At 45.4% G+C, this 23891-nt stretch overlaps 1 protein-coding gene across 4 annotated transcripts in view; it reads right to left on the bottom strand.

Moving 5' to 3' along the window:
* The window catches only part of CLTCL1 (clathrin heavy chain like 1), a 112394-nt gene extending 93291 nt beyond the window's left edge, over positions 1–19103 (bottom strand). For all 4 annotated transcript variants that reach the window (XM_054469258.2, XM_054469260.2, XM_054469259.2 and 1 more), the window contains exons 1-2: positions 17677–19103; positions 1800–2007 (exon numbers count right to left, since the gene is read on the bottom strand). In XM_054469258.2, coding sequence (XP_054325233.2) covers positions 1800–2007; positions 17677–17718 — 250 coding nt within the window. In that variant the 5' untranslated portion in view covers positions 17719–19103. The remainder of the gene's footprint in view (positions 1–1799; positions 2008–17676) is intronic.
* Positions 19104–23891: the final 4788 nt, after the last annotated feature.

The following is a 23891-nucleotide window of genomic DNA, read 5'->3' as shown; positions in this document are numbered from 1 at the left end:
CCAACCAAAGCCCAAATCCTATGAAAGGCTCTAACTGAGACACTCCCCAGTTCCCCATAGCGTGTGTTCTCTCCCACTGCAACAATAAACCCACCTTGTTCAACTGCAAGTGTGTTCCTGGTGGTCTTTGGCTGGAAGGGATTGACAATATCTAACTATTGCATTCTCTTTACTCCCCAACTCCACACCACAACACACACACACACCCCCTAGGAGCTCCGCACTGCACATTGTTAAAGAGAACTGTACCAGAAAACCAGGAAGACTAAAATGCAGATCATTTCTGAGACCTGCTGAGAACACTAAACAGCAAACAAAACCACCAACAACATGCTAAATAAGGCCTCTCAAAAGTACTATAACAAGGCTGGGTACAGTGGCTCATGCCTATAATCCAAGCACTTTGAGAGGCCAAGGCAGGAGGATCACTTGAGGCCAAGAGCTCAAGACCAGCCTGAACAACATGGTGAGACCCCCTTCTCTACAAATATTTTTTTAAGTACTACAACAACATAAAATGCAGAAAAGGGTGACACTACAAGGCAAATATTCCATCAAAAAGAGCCAAGGGGTAAGTGACAAAGTAACAGAAAGATAAAAGCATCATTAATATCCTATAATTGTAATAATTTCTAACCAAAATAGTTTATACTGCTTACACTATATGTTCAAATAATTACTTTGACAAGATTACAAGGGAAAAGGTAGGGTTGGTAATAGAACAAAGAACCTTTCAAATAAAAGAATTTCAGTTATTTCTTTTCAAATAGAAAGGTCTTAACTTTCAGATGTCCTTCTACCTACTGAAATGACCAAGTAGACACTATTTCTGTAACAAAATAGAAGCCTAGGCGAAGCTAATATTTGGCATTCACAAATTTTAGGTCCAGAAACAGTTTTTGCTTTTCTTTTTTTTTTTTGAGACCGATTTTTGCTCTTGTTGTCCAGGCTGGAGTGCAATGGCATGATCTCTGCTCACCGCAACCTCCACCTCCCCGGTTCAAGAGATTCTCCTGCCTCAGCCTTCCTGAGGAGCTGGGATTACAGGCATGCGCCACCACGCCCGGCTAATTTTTTGTATTTTTAATAGAGATGGGGTTTCTCCATGTTGGTCAGGCTAGTCTTCGAACTCCCAACCTCAGGTATCTGCCTGCCTTGGCCTCCCAAAGTGCTGGGATTACAGACATGAGCCACTGCGCCCAGCCCAGTTTTTGCTTTTCAAAGTAAGTGACACTGCATTTCACACAAATCATTAAGTCTACTGCATACATAATCCTTTTATTTGCCAAATGAAGAAAATATAAGAAGATTCTATATTTTTCAAGATAACTAGAAGGCTTTAAGCACCCAAGACTCCCTGATTTCAAGGAAGTGAAATTCTATTAATTATCAGCTCCTCTATCATTGATGTGTTTCACAGGAGGAAAACCCCAGAGCCTGTATCGTCGGATGACTGGAAGCACCACTGCAGCAGGCCCTCAGGCAAGGGGGCCACACAGCCTTCCTGGGAAACATGCACAGTGCTGTTGTGCGTTCCTCGTCACATGAAGACAAAGGCCTGGGCATTTTCTTCCTCTCGGTGTGTCTGGCGCTGTGGGTGATGTTACCAAGAAGCTCTGGTGCTCAGGGGCCTCTTACTAGGGCACACTAAACATAACTTTTGCTAAAACTTTTGGAATTAAGTTGAATACTATTGATGAACACTTTGCCATGAGCTTAGTGACACTTGTTCAATATTTAAGGTAACAAAGCAGTTAAAATGAGGTAAGATTCCTTTCTAACAATCCCATCGGGTTTACCTTTCAGAGCTATCACCTTAGAGGCTGGATTCATGATGGCACTCTCTGCAGAGATAGGCCGTCGGATCGGAGCCATTGGGTCACTCATGTCAATGATCGTGACCTGTGCCTGCTCACCAACTTTCTCTCGGATACATATGAACTTGTCAGATTCCATAGTCAGTGTGCTGAATCCAACGTTAGCTGGATTAATTCCAAGGTTTTGGAGCTAAACAGAAAAAAAGCATTTGATTAAATTTTTTTCCTCTGAAATGGATTGACTCTAGCCAAAAGCAAAAGAGGAGGAGAAGTTAAATAAAATTTAGAAAAAAGTTAACATTAGGTAAACACTTGAAGGAAACATTAGCTTGCTTTTCTACACCTGTAATAGATCCACCCAAGCCTGTGAATCAACTCTCAAGGGGATTACCAACCCACAGTGGAGATAAGACATGTGCAGGATGACACTAGGCAGTGTCAAGGATGCCACAAGTGATACAGACAGGAGGAGATGAGTTGGGGGTGAACTCCCAAAGAAAACTACCAGATAAGGTGTCACAGATAAGCCCACCACTGAGGAGAGCTTTGGGAGGAAGGAGGTCTTGGAGAGGTGAAGGCGAGGGAAGTGGAAGTGAAAAAGGGAGGAAATACAAAACCTGATTTCTCCAAAAGGCAAGAAAAAAGAACTGGCCAAAAGTTTTTGCTTAAATATTTCCCTAGATATCATCAAATCTGTCTAAATCTGACTTGAATGAATTTCTAAGTCAGTGTGAATACTTCCTGGAGAGTCTGGGGTTAATAAGAAAGTCAGCAGGTTTGGCACATCTTCCAGGGCCGATGGATTGCTACTACTGTGTAAACTGAAACCAAGCACCTTTCTCCAAAGGCCATCTTATACGCAGTGCCTGGGCTAAATCAAGACCTGTTAATGGGATAAGCTTCAATGAAAAACTCTGGGAAAACACATACTCAATAAATGTTTATCACTCCCATAAAGCACCAAGTTTATTTCTATAAATTTCTCTGCTCTGACCTACCTACAAGACACCTTTATTTATTTATTTATTTATTTATTTATTTATTTATTTATTTATTTATTTTTTGGGATGGAGTCTCGCTCTGTTGCCCAGGCTGGAGTGCAGTGGTGCAATCTCGGCTCACTGCAAGCTCCGCCTCCCGGGTTCACGCCATTCTCCTGTCTCAGACTCTCAAGTAGCTGGGACTACAGGCACCCGCCACCACGCCCGGCTATTTTTTGTATTTTTTTAGTAGAGACGGGGTTTCACCGTGTTAGCCAGGATGGTCTCGATCTCCTGACCTCGTGATCCGCCCGCCTCGGCCTCCCAAAGTGCTGGGATTACAGGCGTGAGCCACCGCATCTGGCCGACACCTTTATTTTTAAACACTGTTCTGTTCAGCCCCAATTCTGTTGCTACTGATTGGACTATTTAACATCTGTTACCTTGTGTAACCTTGAAGAGGCTTACACTAGCAACAAAGATCATGGACCGCTGCGTTAAAACCACACTACCCTTTGGAAGGAACACAAGTGAGACTGTTCATACTGAGAGTATAATTCAGGACGGTGCCTTGTTTGTCTTTTGTAGCAGAGTCTAGCACATACTGGATGTTCCAGCTGCTGAGTGGAGCAGGCTACAGGACAACAAGTCACCTCATCTCATCTTCCTGTTAACCCACTAAGACAAGCATCTCACACACACTTTACACTTGGGAAAAACAAAGTGTTGGGGTTAAGAAATCTTTCAGAAATTACAAAGCTGATTAATGATGGAGCCAGGTATAATAAAGCCTGTGTTCTGACCACAATACTGAGTTGTTTGAAATTCATATTCCATTTTAACACAGAAAAGATAAACTAAGTGGTGATTATGTTCCCAAATGAGTCCACCAAAACAAACAAAAAACACATATAACAGCAAAAAACCAAAACATTACTTCATAACTGTAGTGAAATAATTTTTTAAAAAATAGAACTTGCCAATTGATATTGCCATTATTACAAGAAAGTCCCTTCATGTTCCAACCTTGGGTTATAGCAAAGAAAATAATGCTAGGAGTGGTTTATTAAGATAGGAAAAACCAAAGCATTTTTCCTGTTCTCACACACCACTCAACACAAGACTGCCAACGCCAGATGTGGGGGGGGGTTTCTCCAGCAGACACCACCTAGATATCCCACAATTTTATTCAATTCTGACAATATCTACCTGGAAATAGTATCAGATCCCGCAGGTTGAGGGCTCAGTCCCATAAGACTGACTCCACTTCAGACACTAATCGCAAGCCCCAGGCTGTGGCCTGTACTTCTGACCATCCAGCTATAAAGCAAGGTTCCCATGACCTTCTTCCTGGGTTTGACTAATTTGTTGGAGTGGCTAACAGAACTCAAAGAAACACGTTTCTCATTTATTACAAAGGATATTACAAAGGATACTGACGAACCGCCAGATGGAAGAGGCGCATAGAGAGAGGCGCGAGGGGTGTCCTTGCCTTTTCCAGCACACAGCTCTTCAGGGACCTCCATGTGTTCAGCTATCATGGAGCTCCCGACATCTATCTACACATCAGCATCACACTATTTTATTTATGGAGGTTTTGTAACATCTGGTAGGGCCTGCCGTCCTCAGCACTTGTTACTTTTGGAATTTTCTTAGGTATTATATTGCTTAACATTTTGTAAGTCTAAAAAAAAATTCAAGCCCCAAAATAAGAATATGGGGGTCATTTGTGGCAGGCGAAGTCATGAGACTGGATGGAAGCACCAAGAGAGACCGTGAAAAGTGAGAGAATGGCCTGGGAGCCCAGGGCACAGAGCCTCAGGACACACCAAGGCTTAGAAGGGAGGCAGAGGAGCAGCCCATGAAGATGGACATAATTTACTTAAGTAAAGTTAACATATTTAAGTAAACCAAGAATAAAAGATAACAGAAGCCCCACGACGCAACCACTGATACTTAGTAAACCAGGAAACCACATTATCACAACCAAAGAAAACCTCCCAGTCTCACCACCTTTCTCACAAATGAGCCATGTTCAAATTCCATCATCCTCTCCTAGTTTAGTTCCCTGCTGGCTTATACAACAACATCCAAGGTCATAAATTCCTGGAGGACATAGATCAGATTAGTGGGGTTTTTGTTTTGTTTTGTTTTTGAGACGGAGTCTAGCTCTGTCCCCCAGGCTGGAGTGCAGTGGCGTGGTCTTGGCTCACTGCAACATCCGCCTCCCGGGTTCAAGCAATTCTCCAGCCTCAGCCTCCTGGGTAGCTGGGATTACAGGCACTCACCACCACGCCCAGCTATTTTTTGTATTTTTAGTAGAGACGGGGTTTCACCATGTTGGCCAGGCTGGTCTTGAACTCCTGACCTGTGGTGATCCACCTGCCTTGGCCTCCCAAAGTGCTGGGATTACAGGATTGAGCCACCACAACTGGACAGATTAGTGTTATTTACTCTGTCTGCAATTAATAGAAAAATCCTGAAAAATAGAATAATACAAATGCCCTAGAAGTTACAGTATTTATGTATTTATTTATTTATTTCAGACAGTCTCGCTGCGACGCCCATGCTGGAGTGCAATGGCACAATCTTGGTTCACTGCAACCTCCGCTTCCCGAGTTCAAGCAATTCTCCTGCCTCACCCTCCCGAGTAGCTGGGACTACAGGCATGCACCACCACACTTGGCTAATTTTTGTAATTTTTAGTAGAGACGGTGTTTCACCATATTGGCTAGGCTGATCTTGAACTCCTGACCTCAAGTAATTTGCCTGCCTCGGCCTCCCAAAGTGCTAGGATTTACAATATTTATTAACAAAACAGAGGAGGACAGTGGGATTCCAGAAGATAAGACTGCTGCATTTGAGGTTCCCCCTCCAAATTCTACAACATTAGCCATCAGATTTGTGAGCCCTTTGAAAAGAAAAACATGAATACCTGCAATCAATATGGGCTCACTAAGAAATCATGCCAAACCAATCTAATTTTCTTGAAGCCAAGTAAATGTGATAGAATAAATCTTCTTTTCAGTAAAGTATCTGGCTTACCTCTGCTGAGGTAGCCAAAGTAACTTTCACGGATAATCAGTCCCCTACCCCAAGCCTTTTATCTGTGGCATGCTTATAGAATAGAGAGCTTTGCTTTGTGTCAGTTATTCATATTTACTTAATCTCTTGTTTCTTCTCAGAGTCAAATTCATTTTGAATCCATCAAAACATTTAGCACATGAAAGCCCAAACAATGTATGAAACAAAAGACTCTTGGAATGAGGTGGAAAAGCACCTCAGTGGTGCTGGCCACATGGATCTCTGTCTGCCTGCTGCCAGGGCCCAGAGCTCTGACCTTAATCATCTGCTAGTCAATATTCTGAATAATGACTCTAACCAAAGTCATATACAGGGACTGTTTTATCGGCTAAGGGTATGCTTTGAGACTGTCAATATTCTAGAGTAACAATCAGAATCTTAACAGATTTGAAAGGACTATGAAATTAAAAAGATAAATGTACACAAATAAAATACTACATTTGTGTTAAGTATAAAAAAATAAGATCAAAGCTTGCTTCAAAAAGCAGCTCTAATACATAAAATGTCAACCAAATGCAATGCATAGGCCTTCTTTGCATGCTGATTCAAATAAACCTAATGTATAAAGCATTTGAGACAAATAGAGAAACAACACTGACAAGATACTGGATGATACTGAGAAACTACTGCTTTTTTTTTTTTAGGTGTGATGTTATTAGAGTTAAAAAATAAAGAATTCTTAGTGTATATCAATGGACGAATAGATAAGCAAAATGTGTTATACACATGCAATAGGATTATTATTCAGCCTTAAAAAGGAAGGAAATTCTCACACATGCTACAACATGAATGAACCTTGAGGTCATTATGCTAAGTAAAAAAAACCCATGGTCTGGTGAGGTGGCTCATGCCTGTAATCCCAGCACTTTGGGAGGCTGAGGTGGGTGGGTCGCTTGACGTCAGAAGATCGAGACCAGCCTGGCCAACACGATGAAACCCTGTCTCTACCAAAAATACAAAAATTAGCCAGGCATAGTGGCGGGCGCCTGTAATCCCAGCTACTTGGGAGGCGGAGGCAGGAGAATCACCTGAACCCAGGAGGTGGAGGTTGCAGTGTGCTGAGATTGTGCCACTGCACTCCAGCCTGGGCAACAGAGCGAGACTCCATCTCAAAAAAAAAGACAGTCACACAAAAAGACAAATATTGTATGATTCCATTTATATCCAGTATGTAGAATAGTCAAATCTATAGGGACAAAAAGTAGATGGGGTTGGGGGGAGGAGTGTGAATGGGGAGTCATTTCTTAGCAGGTATGGAGCACCCATTTTACAAGATGAAAAGAGTTTTGGGCTGGGCACGGTGGCTCACACCTGTAATCCCAGCACTCTGGGAGGCCGAGGCGGGTGGATCATGAGGTCAGGAGATCGAGACCATCCTGGCTAACACAGTGAAACCCCGTCTCTACTAAAAAGAAATACAAAAAAATTAGCCAGGCATGGTGGCGGGCACCTGTAGTCCCAGCTACTCAGGAGGCTGAGGCAGGAGAATGGCGTGAACCCGGAAGGCGGAGCTTGCAGTGAGCCAAGATTGCACCACTGCACTCCAGCCTGGGCAACAGAGCGAGACCCCGTCTCAAAAAAAAAAAAAAAAGAAAAGAGTTTTGGAGATGGATGGTGGTGATGGCTGCACAACAATTTGAATGTACTTAATATCGTTAAAGTGTACACCTAAAAATGGTTAAGATGATAAATTTTATGTTATGTATATTTTACCACAATTTTAAAACTTGGAAAAAAATAACAAAGAGCTATCTCTTAGAGACACATCCTAAAGTGTTTAAGGATAAAACAAGATGTCTGGAATTGGCCTCAATAAAATTTGGCAGTGTTCGGAGACGTAAGTAAAACAAAGCTGGCCACGTATTGGTAAGCAATCATTCTTGGACTTATCGACCTATCCGGATTTTCCGGCTTTAGCAGAATAGGACTGGATGCTCTCCAGACAGAGCAGTGCACTTAAGTGGGCCTGGGTTTTCTAAATTGTCATTTTGTTCTCAGTTTGGGGATCAATGTTGGGTTAATACGGTGACATTCTGATTTCAACTCCAAATACCAAGAATTGGTAACCCTGAATAATTTGTATCCAATCTCTTGAGCATAGTGGGTTCTTAAATAATAATAGTTGAGTCAAGTTCCTTATCTAAGAGCATACATACACATGTATGGCATTTGAAAAAGGTAAAAGTCTCTCACAAATAAGACAGTGTTTTAACAACTGAGAAGAGTGGATCCAAAAATAAGGTGGACTATTAGAATCAGATTAAATTAAGACAGTAGTTCTCAACCAGGAGTGCTATTCTGCATTCTTCAGAAATGGGAAAGGGGCGGCTGGGCACGGTGGCTCATGCCTGTAATCCTAGCACTTTGGGAGGTCAAGGTGGGCAGATCATAAGGTCAAGAGATGGAGACCATCCTGGCCAATATGGTGAAACCCCGTCTCTATTAAAAATACAAAAATTAGCCAGGCATGGTGGCGTGCACCTATAGTCTCAGCTACTCAGGAGGCTGAGGCAGGAGAATTGCTTCAACCCAGGAGGCGGAGGCTGCAGTAAGCCAAGATCGCGCCACTGCACTCCAGCCTGGCGACAGAGCCAAGACTCTGTCCAAAAAAAAAGAAAATAAATAGGCAACGGGTTCGGGCGCAGTGGCTCACGCCTGTAATCCCAGCACTTTGGGAGGCCAAGGCAGGTGGATCACTTGAGATCAGGAGTTCAAGACCAGCCTGGCCAACATGGTGAAACCCCGTCTCCACTAAAAATACAAAAATTAGCTGGGCCTGGTGGCAAGCGCCTGTAATCCCAGCTACTCAGGAGGCTGAGGCAGGAGAACCCGGGAGGTGGAGGCTGCAGCAAGCCAGGATCACTCCACTGCACTCCAGCCTGGGCGACAGAGCGAGACTCTGTCTCAAAAAAAAAAAAAAAGAAGAAAAAGAAAAAAAGAAATGGGCAAGGGTAGTTTTAATAGTACAATGAGTGGGGAACTCATTCTCTACTCATTTAGCCAGGAATGCTCAATACAGGACAATCCCACAAAAATAACTTTTCCATCTAAGATGCCAGATACTACTGTGAGTTTTTCTCCATATGCAGGAACTAAGTCCCAGAAAAGTGATGTGCTGAAAAGCCAGGTTTTTTCTTTCTTTCTTTCTTTTTTTTTTTAGACAGAGTCTCACTCTGTCACCCGGCTGGAGTGCAGTGGCACGATATCTCGGCTCACTGCAACCTCTGCCTCCCGGGTTCAAGTGATTCTCCAGCCTCAGCCTCCCAAGTAGCTGGGACTACAGGTGCCCGCTACCACGCCTGGCTAATTTTCATATTTTCAGTAGAGACGGGGTTTTGCCACATTGGCCAGACTGGTCTCAAACTCCTGACTTCAAGTGATCCACCCGCCTCGGCCTCCCAAAGTGTTGGGATTATAGGCGTGAGCCACAGCGCTTGGCCCAGGTTTTTTTTTTTTTTTTTTTCACTAGTTAGTAGAAATAATCAAGGATTCCTGATCCCTAGTATATTATTCTGATAGGTAACCTAGCTACACATTTTTTTAAAAATTTTCTTTCTTTTGAGACAGAGTCTCGCTCTGTCGCCAAGGCTGGAGTGCAGTGGTGCAATCTTGGCTTACTGCAAAGTCTGCCTCCCACACTCAAGCGATTCTCATGCCTCAGCCTTCCTAGTAGCTGGGAATACAGGTGTCCGCCACTGCACCTGGCTAACTTTTGTATTTTTAGTAGAGACAGGGTTTTGCCACGTTGGCCAGGCTGGTCTTGAACTCCTGGTCTCAAGTGATCCACCTCCCTCGGCCTCCCAAAGTTCTGGGATTACAGGCATGCACCACTGCACTGGACCTTAGCTACACATTTTAAATGGCATATATAAGAGTTAACTAAAGAAAGGTAAAGAAGATGCTGTCTAATGATCCTTTTCAGTTCTCAAAGCCTGCAATTAAATCAATCAAAATTCAAATCTGACACTGGGGGCCAGAGATGGTGGCTCATGCCTGTAACCCCAGCACTTTGGGAGGCCAAGGTGGGTAGATCACTGGAGGTCAGGAATTCGAGACCAGCCTGGTCAACATGGTGAAGCCCTGTCTCTACTAAAAATACAAAACTTAGCTGAGCATGGTGGCACACGCCTGTGGTCCCAGCTACTCAGGAGGCTGAGGAACCAGAATCGCTTGAACCCGGGAGGCAGAGGCTGGAGTGAGCCAAGATTGTGCCACTGCACTCCAGCCTGGGTGACAGACAGACCCTGTCTCAAAAAAAAAAAAAAAAAAAAAAAAAAAAAAAAAAAAAAATCTGACACTGGGAATATGCAAAAAGAAATTACTCATCCGATAGTCCCGTGGTTTCTATGTATAAGGGGCTTAAGAAAGATGTCTACCTGGGAGGACTACAGCTGTGTTCATACAAGAGTATTAGTGAGAACATCAACTGCCTACATCAGTGAAGCCAGAATTCTTAAGTTGCACTGAACATCCCCATGTTTTCACACCTCTCTGGACACCAATATTTTTTCTTTCTGTATCTGTCTCCTTCCCGGTGTCACTCGCTGCTTTATCCTTGTGCCTAGCATATGGATGGTAAACAAGGAGTAAAACAAATTACTTGTTTCAGGGCAGTAAAATTTAGTCCATCTACAGTTTTTAAAACATATTTTGAGGGCCAGGCACGGCAGCTCATGCCTGTAATCGCAGCACTTTGGGAGGCCAAGGCGGGTGGATCACCTGAGGTCAGGAGTTGGAGACCAGCCTGGCCAACATAATGAAACCCCATCTCTATAAAATTACAAAAATCAGCCGGGTGTGGTGGCGGGCACCTATAATCCCAGCTACTTGGGAGGATGAAACAGGAGAATCTCTTGAACACAGGAGGCGGAGGCTGCAGTGAGCCAAGACCACGCCATTGCATTCCAGCCTGGGCAACAAGAGTGAAACTCTGTTTCAAAAAAATAAATGGGCCGGGTGCAGTGGCTCACACCTGTAATCCCAGCACTTTGGGAGGCTGAGGTGGGCGGATCATGAGGTCAAGAGATCAAGACCATCCTGGCCAACATGGTGAAACCCCATCTCTACTAAAAATACAAAAATTAGCCAGGCATGGTGGCACGCACCTGTAGTCCCAGCTACTCAGGAGGCTAATGCCAGGAGAATCGCTCGAACCGGGGAGGCGGAGGCTGCAGTGAGCTGAGATCGTGCCACTGCACTCCAGCCTGTTGGACAGAGCGAGACTCTGTATCAAGAAAATAAAATAAAAAACATATTTTATATTTTCAACTTACGCCAGGCGCGGTAGCTCACGCCTGTAATCCCAGCACTTTGGGAGGCCGAGGCAGGCAGATCACAAGGTCAGGAGATCGAGACCATCCTGGCTAACATGGTGAAACCCGATCTCTCCTAAAAATATAAAAAATTAGCCGGGCATGGTGGTGGGTGCCTGTAGTCCCAGCTACTCGGGAGGCTGAGGCAGGAGAATGCCAAGATTGTGCCGCTGCCCTCTAGCCTGGGCAACAGAACGAGACTCCGTCTCAAAAAAAAAAAAGAAACTTACCAAAGAGCCTTTCCTAGCCTTAAGAGGGAGCTCTGTAAATGAGGCCTATGAAGAATGTTGACACTAAGGTCTCTTCCAGAACTTACATTCTAGGAATAGGTTAGTTCAGGGATAGTTAACTACATTTATATAATGCTTTACAGAACTTCTCTCAAATTACACTATTACAGGTTTTCTTTATTTTAACACCAGTGCACAAGACTCTATATTTATCCCAGTTAAATGTCAACTAGCTGGATTCCGGCCTGTCAAGATCTATCCGATTCTAATTTCGTCACTGAACTTTGCTATCCCAGCTTTGTGGCATCCTTCTTCAGCCTGCCAAGAGCAATGGTCATCTCCCTGGCATGGAGGCCAGCAGCAGGCCTCAAGAGAAGCAGAAGAAAATGTGGGAGAAGAGACTGCAAACTCAGTAAAGTCTCAGTGAAGAAGCAAAGGAAGGAAAAATCAGACAGATTGCAGAAAGATTCCCACTTATAGAAGGGGGTGACAGGGTGCCAGCAACTACTACCCTAGGGAATACCGATAAACAACATGTCAGATAGATGCAGTGATCTGTCTATGATCCTATGGGAGGATCTTCAGTGTGTTAAGTTACAAAAGCAAAGGGCAGAAGCATATTTAAAGCAGGATTCTTTTGAACATTTTTGGAAGGATATGGTGGCTTCGTTTATAGTGGTTTCCCCTGGGGAGAGACAGCCAGAGGCTGAACTGAAAGATTTTAATTCCCATCAGACTTGCCCCTGCAACAGAAATATCTGAGCGGAGAGGAACCTTGACTCAGATCCTCCTAGGACTTAATTCTTTCAACCCAACCAACTGAAAAAGCGCTGGTTTGTGCAGCTTAGGCATTCTGAACATTTAAATGTTCTATGGTGAGGATCTGTTTTTCCAAAGAGACCCCATTCAAATTCATTTACTCTTTGGTCACCCACAATGCCACAGCGGTAGGCACTCCCACACGGCTCACCCTCCCAGACACCCTGGCTGAGGCAGGTTACTCTCCTTGCTTTGTAAATAAACAAGTCAGAAAGTAACTAACTGGCCAGTATGTATTTCCAATACCAGGAGCAGTGGTAGGCCAATAGGCAAAATTTAACAGTTTACATGGTATCTTAAAATGACATTTTACACTGGGATGCAATAATTTTAGGACGCAATGAGCGAACTGCTGTCTTAGTACCTCAAAAACCACTTCACAAAATGAGATAGCTACATAATGGCAACATAAACCAAATATGGACTGGACTACTATGGGTACGTGTCCCCTTTTGGAGCATGACCCCCAGAAGCCTCTCCAGACACACACGGATGGGAACTGTTTTCAGTTCAAGCTCAATCTACACCTTCACAGTTTTACTTTCCCCTTCTTTCCTTAATGATTAATATTGACTAACATGTAGAAGGCTGTTTCACCTGGGCTGTGTGTGAGACTCACCTGGGAAGGAATACCAAAGCTCCATCTCCACCACTCAGAGCTTTGGATTTAGCATCCAGCAGAAATCTGTTTAAAGCTGCAGGCCCTTCTCACATGCAGCCTGGTGGAGAAGCACTGATTAAGATCTTGACCCTCTTTCTCCTACAATCCTAATGCTCAAGGTCTCTACACCTGTTTCCAACACCGCCTCAGAGACACCTTGAGGGAACATGTTTACGTTTTCTGTGTATTGAGCTATGACACACTTCACAGCTTACAAACTTGGAGTTGCTTTTTTGATATAGCTGGGGGGAATTACTTAGGGCTCAAGAAAATTTTTATGTCACCAAACTATTCAGCCATTCCTCTTCTGAATCAAGATGTCTTAAGTTCTCAGCCCATCCTCAGATATTACAAACAGCAATACCCTTCCAACTCTGATACTTGAATATTTCTAAAAAGTTCAAATAGTAGCTCCCTGAGCTCACAATCCAGTAGAGAAAATGAACAGCTACAGTACCCTGGGAAGAGGGCATTATAAGAGGAACCCCAAAGAGGCACAGAGGAAGAACTCCTAACTGACAAATCAGGGAGAGCTTCCAGAGACAGCGTCATTTCCACAGATACCAGAAGGCTCAGTAGGAGTCAGTGAGTAAAGAGGGGTGAGAGGAGAATGTGTTCTGGCAAGGACACAAAGGGAGTGGCAGCAGAGTTGAGCAGGTGTTGGGCTGGGAAGAACAGGAAGGAGCACGTGGGGATCAGTCTTTTCATGCCAGAGGAAACATGAAACCACTCCCTGAAGGACATGAAGCAGATGCTCATCCCTGGAGAAGATCATGTTGCCTGTGTGCTGGAGAATGGATCACAGGAGGGCAAGACTAGAAGTAGAAGGACAAAGCTAGCATGACCATCAAGGTGGGGAAGGATGGCATAGTTTAGGGAAATGGTAGTCATGATGACAGTGGCAGAACGATGCCAAAAGTAAACCGGAGAAAGGGACAACAGGATGGGGAAAACACATCCCAGGCTCCTGGCTGGACACTGGACAAGATACATATCTGGGGAGAAAGGGAACCCCATTTCTGAACACTGTGTTTGAGGAACCTGCTGACCATTCCCTGGCCTTCTTCAGTAGGCAGCTGTCACAGTGGCAGCAACAGCTCACAAGGACACAGTGCTTTACAGTAGTCCCCTCTTATCCGTGGTTTTTTTCACACTTTGTTACTTATAGTCTGAAAATATTAAATGTAAGACCCCAGAAATAAATAATTCATAAGTTTTAAATTGCATGCCATTCTGCAGAGTGATGAAATCTTGCACCAGCCCACCCAGGACGTGAATTATCCCTCTGCCCAGCATATCCACGCTGCACACACTGCCAGCCCATTAGTCACTTAGTAGCTGTCAGTTACCAGGTTGACTGTTGCAGCATCACAGAGTTTGTGTTCAAGTAACCCTTAATTTACTTAATAATGACCCCAAAGTCCAACAGTAGTGATGCTGGCATATTGTTATTATTGTTCTGTTTTATTATTAGTTATCATTGTTAATCTCTTACTGTGCTTAATATAAATTCAGCTTTATCATACATATGTATGCATAGGAAAAAAAAAGTGTATAAAGGGTTCAGAACAATCTGCAGTTTCAGGCATCCTCTGGGGGTCTTAGAACATATTCCCCATGGGTAAATCGGGACTACTGTATTAAGTACCAGTTATTGTTTAATGCTTTACATTTATTAACTCAAAAACCTCACAACTACCTTGTCAGATAAGAAGTATACCTTTTATCCTTATTTTATAGATGAAGATATAGAAGCACAAAAAAGCTACAAACATTGCCCTAAATCACACAGCCAGTAAGTACCTGAGTCCACATTCAGTGCCTTCAGTTTGGCCTCAGTTTGTGCTCTTAACCAGGACCTGCTACTGCCTCTCACGCACACAGCAGTGAAACTACGAAAACACTCGGATGGCTTGGGAACATCAAGCTTACGGGAACACATAAAATCACCAGCAGCGTGTCCTGAATGAAAAAGTAGAGGGGCTCAAGACAGATTCCATGCCCATGCACAAGAGCCGCCCATGGGGCAGTGGGTGTGGGCAGAGAGGAAGGAGAAACCCTGGGAAACTGGGGGACCAAAAACAGTAGAGAAAGGACCCTCAGGAGGCAGTAAAGTGCAGCATCAAATGCGGCTGGACATCACAGAAGATGCGTGTGGTGTGATGGGCTTTATCTCACCTAGCTCATCGCATCTTATTTTTTGAGACAGAGTCTCGGTCTGTTACCCAGGCTGGAGTGCAGTGACATGATTTTGGCTCACTGCAACCTCTGCCTCCTGGGTTCAAGAGATTCTCCCCCCTCAGCCTCCTGAGTAGCTAGGACTACAGGTGCGTACCAACACGCCCGGCTAATACTGTATTTTTAGTAGAGACGAGGTTTCACCATGTTGGCCAGGCTGGTCTTGAACTCCTGATCTCAGATGATCCACCCGCCTCGGCCTCCCAGCGTGGTGGGATTACAGGTATGAGCCACCATGCTCGGCCTGATTTTATTTTTTACAGCAAAGATTAGCCAACTGCAGCCTGCTTTTGTATGGCTAAATTAAAAATCGTTTTCATATTTTTAGAAGGTTAAAAAATGTAAGAATATGGGACAGAGACAGAATGTGGCCCTTACAAAAAAAAGCCTGCAGGATGACTTGTAACCTTGGCAAAAACAGATTCAGGGGAAAAAATGGGGACAAAAGCCAGACTGCAGGTTACTGGGGAACATAAAAATAATGAAGCACTAAAGCAGCTCTTTCATGACATCCGGCTATGAGACAAGAGCTTCGTGGGGACAAGAGTGGGGGAAGAAGTTTGCTGGTTGTACACATGGAAGACAGGTGAGCATTGCCCAACACAAACAGGAAAGGATGAAAATACAGGAAAGGGAGGCTATGACTGAACAAGGCTCCCTTATAGGGAAGAAGGATACCAGATCCAGAGCATAGACAAGAAAGGACACCTACTTTTGAGGTAACAGGAAGGCAGGAAAGGGTGGCTGCAGACAAACATCTAAGTCTGCAGCCATAAAGGTGAGAAACATCCCAGTTATGGCTTCAGTTTTCTCCAAGTCATCTGCTGGTTACAAGGCAGGAGTGGCAGGATCAGGGATTTAAGGAACAGGCTGAAGTTTTGAAATGTCTGTAGTGAAGGCAGTGTGTGCTGACTCAGTGTGTGCTCTACAGAATGCAGAGGAGCCTCGAAGACCCAGTCAGTGTTGGAGACCACAAACCAGACTTTCATTCACGTGGCTGCCCACCACAAGCCACAAGCATTTTCCAGATAATGGAACATATCAGCTCTGACGGACATTACAAATCCTGATGGACATTAGAAACTCTGATGGACACCTAAAATGCCTTGTTGCTTTCTTGCCCTTTGAAAAGAACATATTTAGATAGTGGTTAATAACAGGCATTGGAGTCAGACCTGGGTTAGAACTCAAGCTTTGTCACTTACTAGCTATGTAACTTTAGCTGAATGAATTATAATATTAACCTCAGTGACCCATGGTAGAAAACAGGATATTACTATCTGCCTCAGTTATCATGAAGATTAAATTAAAGACATTTATAAAATACAATAGTCTAGTGAGTGGCAAGAGAAACGGCTCAGTAAATGATAACTACATCATCATCACTACTATGAGCAGCAGCAGTATTTTGCTACCTCAACATGACTGGCACTGGCTTAGCTTAGTGGCAGAATGAAGCCCGGACAGATGTCAGGGCACTCCCACCTCCATACAACTTCCACTGTGTCACTAACCAAGTGACCCTGGCAGGATCCTCTGGATATCAAGTTTCCAGTCTGCAGAATGAGGGGACTGGACTGCACTACACAGTTCCCAAGGCCTTTCCCGTCTGCATCTAGGGCTAACAGTGCTCTGCACTGTGAAAATAGGAACTTTCAAGCAAGCACGTTCCTCGATGTACTACTTTGTAGTTAAAAAGACTTGCGTCTGAATCCTGTTCTTATTGAATGAAGATGAGTTCTTTAACACTTTTGAGACTCGGTTTCCTCATTTAGAAAAGAGTAAGCGAATTGCAACGAATGGGAACGTGATTTAACACAGAGCACTCAGGGAGGAGCCGCTGGCGATCCCTCCTCTGCCGCACCTCCCCGGGTAAACGTGGGGACCAGCATCGCTCCCGGGCAGACCCGCGAGCGGCCCGCACGACGCCGGACCTGAGCCTTTGCTCAAAGCAGGGGGCCCGTCCTTATATTTCTGAACACAAACAAATGGAGAACAAACTGGGACCTTATTAAAAAGGCAGGCTTTGGGGGTGTTACTGCATTGAAAAGCCCTATTTAGGCTTAGCCCTGAGAAATTTTTCTCTTGAGTCACGCATGTTCACGGTCCTCCCAGGCGAAGCCGCCCTGGGGACGAAAACCGAGCACACAGGCAAACTCAGGGGCAAATAAGGACCGCAGGTGGGGCGTGGAGCTGTGGGATCGGCGCGGCCCTCGGGTTGCCCTGCCTGCAGCGGGAATCTGTGTGCCTCCTCGCGGGCACGGAGCGGGGCGTCCCAGGGGGCGTTCGCTTCCACCCCTACCGTTCCCCAGCCGGCCCCGCCGGTAACGGGCTTCGGCGACGGCACCCGAGCGGGTCTTCACGAGCGGCCGCCGCGCCCGGGACCCCGCAGCCCCAGCCCAGGTGGGAGGTCGGAAATCGGCGCCGCCAGCTGGGTAGCGGCTTAGCGGGGCTAGGGGCGCGGGGTCAAGCCTGGGAGGCCGGCCCGGTGGAGGCGCGGCTGACAGGGCGGCCCCCCGGCCCGCCGGGCCTCACCTGGAAGTGCTCCTGAAAGCGAATAGGGAGGATTTGCGCCATGGCTGGTGCGCGACGGCGGCAGCGGCGGCGGCGGCGGCGGCGGCGATGACCGCCGACCCTCGCGCGGGCTAACCGCTGGCGACGGCGCAGGCGCAGTGCCCCGGGCTCCTGGTCCCGGCCCCCTGGTCCCAGCCCCCGCCCTCCTCCCTGACCGCGCCCCGGCCCGCACCCCTCCTCCCCCGCCCCTTCCCTCCTCCCCCGCCCCTTCCCCCTTCCCCGTCCCTGCCTGCGCGGATCCCTCCGCCCGCTCCGAGGGTCCGCGGAAAGTAGTCCTGCGCGCCCTCCGCCCTGACGCGGTGTGTGCCAGCTACCCGAGTGAAAGGTTTTAGGGGGATTATCCCTGACGGGTTCTGCGGTGGCCCTTGCCCAGCGCCTTCCACATGTGGAGTGGGCCAGTGGTGCTAGTTCTGCCGCCAACTCTGAACGGTTGAGTTCAGGGCCACTTTTTACTCAGGCACGGATGTGACAGAAACATGGAAAAGGGTCTTGGAAGAACCACATGTGCCGTATAAGGAACGACCTTTTGGTCTGAAGAGGACCGTGTATATGACGGTGGTCCCATAACATGATAACGGAGCTGGAAACTTCCTGTCCTCTGGTGAGGGCTTAGCTAAGGACATTTCCTTTCCTGTATTTGGAGATACCCGTACAGGTGTGTCATTAGGGTGCCAGCGGAATAACGCACCTCACACGCGGTGCGGGTTGCGGCCTAGCAGCAGCGGACCGCATCAGCTGCCTAGTTGTGTAGTGGCTGTGCCATCTGAGTTTGTGTAAGTTACCTTGTGATGATCCCACAACCGAGACGCGTATCTCAAAATGCATGGATGCATGGGACGCGTGACTGTGCGTGTTACAGACGTGTTTCGGCATGAGGCTCGGCCCCTGCTCCTTTAGGAAACATCTTTTCTGGCTCATGCGGTTTCTAGAGAACAGTGTCGGAATATCAATGTTGAGAGTCAGCGAAGGTCATCTAGCAGCCGATGACCAGCCCCGGGCCAGTGAGGATCACCCAGAGTGCCCGTGGCTACACGACAGTAGTAGCAGGTGGAAGCTGGAGCCCACACCTGGTTTGTCCAGCAGCCAGTTGTTTTTCCGAGGCACCGTTGGCTGATGTTTTGCATACAGATGATTCAGCTGCATAAAAGATGTCTGTCAGGAAAGGGAAGCCCTTGGCATTCAGCACAGGCACACCCTACGGTGTAATCGATAGCCGTCTCTGCTGCTTCCCATGTTGCTCACTGGTAATTTTAAGAAATGAACGGCCCACCTTGAATAAGACAAGGATGGTGCAATTATTTGCGCAACGGCTTGACCATCTAGTAGCCAAAAATATGTTAAGGAATAGAACAGACCGTTCACTTTCAAATTAAATCTCTTTTCCAGTATTAGCCAAGACCTCTGCAGCCTGCCCTTTCTAAAATCCATGTGGCCTCATCCGCTAAATATAGAGCTGGGTTTTGCTGTGGTTAGTACTACATTTCCCAAATCTCTTTATTTTGGCAGTGATGCCTGTGACTCCAAGTACCCTTTACCCTAAACATTATATAAATCTTTTAGTAATTAATACCATCACTCCCTAAATCACCTTCCCCAGGGCTTTTTGGGGATTAAAACTAAAATTTTATACCCTAAAAGAAAGAATTTAAGAAAATTGTAGTTTAGCAAAGTGACAGGATTGTTAATAAGTCGGGACCTCAAGTGGGGATTAAGTTTTAACATTAATTTTAGAGGAGACACAAATCTTTCTGTTTCTTCAAACCATAGAAGAGAAAGAAAGCACAACAGTTATTTGAATAGACAGAAGTGAATATAAGTGATAGTTGTAGTTAACAGGAAATAAAGTTGTTAATATACTTGTAAAAAAATTGAATGTTCTGACTTGAAAGGGACTTTAATATTCTCACCACTTGTAGGTAACTTGCTAAGTAACCCTAAAAAAAACCTTTCAATTCTTTTTTTTTTTTTTTGAGACAGAATCTTGCTCTGTCGCCCAGGCTGGTGTGCAGTGGCACGATCTCTGCTCACTGCAACCTCTGCCGCTCAGGTTCAAGTCATTCTCCTGCCTCAGCCTCCCAAGTAGCTGGGACTACAGGCGCACGCCACCACACCTGGCTAATTTTTCATTTTTAGTAGAGACAGGGTCTCACCATGTTGACCAGGCTGGTCTCAAACTCCTGGCCTCAGATGATCCATCCACCTCGGCCTCCCAAAGTGCTGGGATTACAGGCATGAGCCACCACACCCGGCCCGGGATTAAGTTTCAACATTAATTTTGAAGGGGACACAAACCTTCAAACCACAGAAGAGAGAGAAATTGCATCAGTTATTTAAACAGAGGGAACTGAATATAAACAATAGTTAACAGGAAGTAAATTTAACTTAATAAAAGGAAAATCCCAAGAAATGGAGGTATAAACATAGGACACACCTACCACCCCTAGAGCTCAAAGATGAAAGAGAAGCTGGAATTATTACAGCTTAAAGGAAGGGCTTGCAGAGCTGGAATTCAGATCTCTGAGGAGGTGTGTTGACCAGCTGGGGCTGGGGTCATTGAGCCCAGAGGAGAGATCCCATGGGGATGGGACCCAGACCTCTGAGGAAGGTCCCTATGGGACTTAGACACACACTATGGATGAGGGGTGGCTGTGGAGCTGGGAGTAAGCCCTCTAAAGAGGGCACTGGGAGACTCTCACCCATCTCTAAGGAGGACGCATACTGAGGCTGGTTCTGCAAGTCTTGGAAAAACTTCAAACTGGATTCAGCTTCTTCTGTGGGAAGAATGTGCTGCTGCCTTGTTGAAGAAGCCTAGCTGGGGTGATGCTCACAGGAAGTGGCCCTGTGGTCTCCCTCTATCAACCTATCAGCTTAGTCTAATAGGGAATATTAGATCAGATCTTCATTGTTTGCCAATGAGAAATATGTTTTTTAGAGTCTCAGCCCTGGCATCAGAAGCAGTTTCTAGAGGTGGGAAGGGAGAATAGAGCTGAAAGACATTATTTAATAACTGGTACAAGAAACAACATGTTATAGCTAAATTCCAATTCCCATGGGACTTTCCTATAGGTGGAATTGAAAAGTCTATGGAGGCCTATAATCGCAGCGCTTTGGGAGGCTGAGGTAAGAGGATTGCTTGAGCCCAGGAGTTCAAGCCTGGTCAACCTCATCTCTTCAAAAAAATTTAAAAATTAACAGGGCATGGTGATGCATGTCTATAGGCCTAGTTGGGAGGCTGCAACAGGAGGATCACTTGAGCCCATGAGCTCAAGGTTACAGTAAGCTATGATCGTACCACTATACTCCAGCCTGGGCAACAGAGAAAGACCCTGTCTTTAAAAAAGAAAAAGTCAATGGAGGACTTTAGTTTTCAGACAGCTTCAGAGAACTAAAAAGGCAGTGAATAATTATGAGGCCAATATCAGAGAGAAAGGACATGAGAGAGGTGAGTGGTTTGTGGGGGCTTTTTCTTGAAAGGCATCTGCCAATTCCAGATGAATGTTTGAGACACTAAGACTCTGAGCAGCACTTTTAACACTCTCATTGCCCTAGGACGACAAAATTTGGAGGCTTGGTACCACCAAGGAGGTATCCCACTGTACTGTTTTGGGACCACAAGTTGTATGGGACTCCATTCAAATCATGTCAGTCCTTGCCAGCAGCAAATGTAAATTTCTTCTGGGAATGATAACCTCATCCATGGTCTCAAATTACTTCTACAGTTGTTCACATGCAGTGTTCAACACTGAATCAAAAATAAGTATGCATCCAAGGAGAAAAGACAAAATGATTGCAAAAAACAAGAGCAAGCCTGGACAACATAGTGACACCCTGTTTCTAAAAAACTAACAATAATAATAATAATTAGCTGAGCATGCACCTCCAGGGTCTGAGGCAGGAGGATGGCTTGAGCCCAGGAGGTCAAGGCTGCAGTGAGCCAAGATTACACTGCTGCACTCGAGCCTCGGTTGACAGAATGAGGCCCTGTATCTGAAACAAAAACAAGAACAATAACAGACAAGTGAGCTCTAGGGGATCAAAAAATGGAGTTTTCACAAAGACTTTTAAATAATTATGCTTAATATGATTAAGAGGATAAAAGACAAGGTTAAGAATTTTATCACAAGCCTGTAAATTATAAAGAACCAAATGGAAATTCTAGAACTGAAATAACTGAAATTGTGAAAATTCAACAGATAGTGTTAGCATATTATACACCTCTGAAAAGAGAAAGCTAGTGATGGTAGAGTTAAGTCAGAAGAGTATATCTAAATTAAAGCACAGAGATAAAAGGACAGAAAATAAAGCATATGAATAAATTAGATATGGAGGACACATTTAGAGGTCTAACATACAGGTAACTGAAGTCCTAGAAATATAGAGAAAGAGACAGAAGCAATATCTGAAGAGATAATGGCTTAGGGTTTGAAAATTGATCAAGGATATCAATCTTCAGTTTCCAGAAGCATTACAGATTTTAATTGGAATGTGTAAATTAAGGCAAAATACACTTAGGCATATCATAATGAAATAGCTCAAAACCAGGGGAAAAAAACTTAAAAGAAGCCAGAGGGAAAACAATGGATTACTTTTTAGGGAGAGATAATTAAGCTTAACTACTGACTTCTCAAACAATGAAGCAGAACACAGAATAATTGTATCTTCAAAGTGGTCAAATAAAATAATGAGGTTGAAACTGGAAAAGTTCCCTTGTCCCCCTTGCAGGGCATGCGATGGGGGTGTAGCTCGCTTCTTCAGAGCCCCACTGTTCAAACCTCGAGGGGAGCATATGGACGAACAGGCTGTAGGGCTCCAACCCCACAACAGTGTCTAGGGGTGAATGTTTACAGCTCCTGAAGCCCCAGTGGGCATGTGTTACAGGGTGGTGCTCTTTTAGTTTTGCCGTCTATAGGCCACTTGTGTTAACCAGCTCAATTTGTCCCTCTACTTGTCGCGTGGACAGAGGGCTTTCTGTATCCCGGGTTCTTGCCTTGGTGTACCAGAAGAATCAGATCATACCTGGGCTTGGAGAATGAGTGCAAGGTTTTATTGAGTGGAAGTAGCTCTTAGCGGACGCTGAAAGGGCAGTCAGAAGGGGATGGAGTGGGAAGGATTTCCCTGGAGTTGCGCTGCTCACCAGCCCTGGACTCTCCTCCGACTGCCCCAGCCAAACTCCACGTTGTTCAGCTTCACCAGCCTGCTGGTTCCTGTCAGTGCCTTCCTCCGGATGTCCAGCTACCTGTGTGTCGCTCCCCTCCCCTCAACATCCAGCCACCTGTGTCTGCCAGCTAGGGTCTCTGGGGGTTTTTATAGGCACAGGATGGGGGCATGGCAGGCCAGGGTGGTCTTGAGAAATACAACATTTGGGCAGAAAATGCCTGTACTCACCTAGGTCCGTGGGGGGTGGAGCCCTAGCCGGGGGCCACGCCCTCCTCTACCCAGCACTTCCCTTCCCCTTTTCCATAGCATTTAAAGGGACCACATCCTTCTCTCCCCAGCACTTCCACGTCAACGTTAGGCTGGGCGCGGTGACTAACGCCTATAATCCCAGCACTCTGGGAGGCCAAGGTGGGCAGATCACTTGAGGTCAGGAGTTCGAGACCAGCCTGGCCAGCATGGCGAAACCCCATCTCTGCTAAAACCCTGTCTCTACTAAAAATACAAAAATTACCTGGGCATGGTGGCGCATGCCTGTAGCCCCAACTACTCAGGAGGCTGAGGCAGGAGAATTGCTTGAGCCCGGGAGGCGGAGGTTGCAGTGAGCTGAGATGGCACTACTTCACTCCAGCCTGGGCAACACAGAGTGAGATTCTGTCTCAGAAAAGAAAAGGGAAGGGAAAGGAAAGGAGAAGGGAAGGGAAGAAGGGAAAGGAAAGGAAGAAGAAAAGAAGGGAAGGGAAGGGAAAATAAAGAAAATAATGACATTGGCAGACAAACAAGATCTGAGAAAATTTGTTACCAAAAGATCTAAACTAAAGGAAATACTAATGGGTTTTTATCAGGTAAAAATAAAATGTTCTCAAGTGGAAGCTCAGAGATATAGAATGGACAAAATTCAACAAAAAGTATATATTGGTAAATCTAAATGAAAGTTAACTGCATGACACAAAAATAATAAAGCCTTCTGGGATTAAAAATATGTCAGAATTTAGGCCAGGCGCGGTGGCTCACGCCTGTAA

This window comes from Pongo pygmaeus, chromosome 23 (genome assembly GCF_028885625.2).
Source record: "Pongo pygmaeus isolate AG05252 chromosome 23, NHGRI_mPonPyg2-v2.0_pri, whole genome shotgun sequence".
Taxonomy (NCBI): Eukaryota; Metazoa; Chordata; class Mammalia; order Primates; family Hominidae; genus Pongo; species Pongo pygmaeus.
Note: the sequence above shows the minus strand (reverse complement) of the source record. Positions and strands in the feature narration are given on the sequence as shown.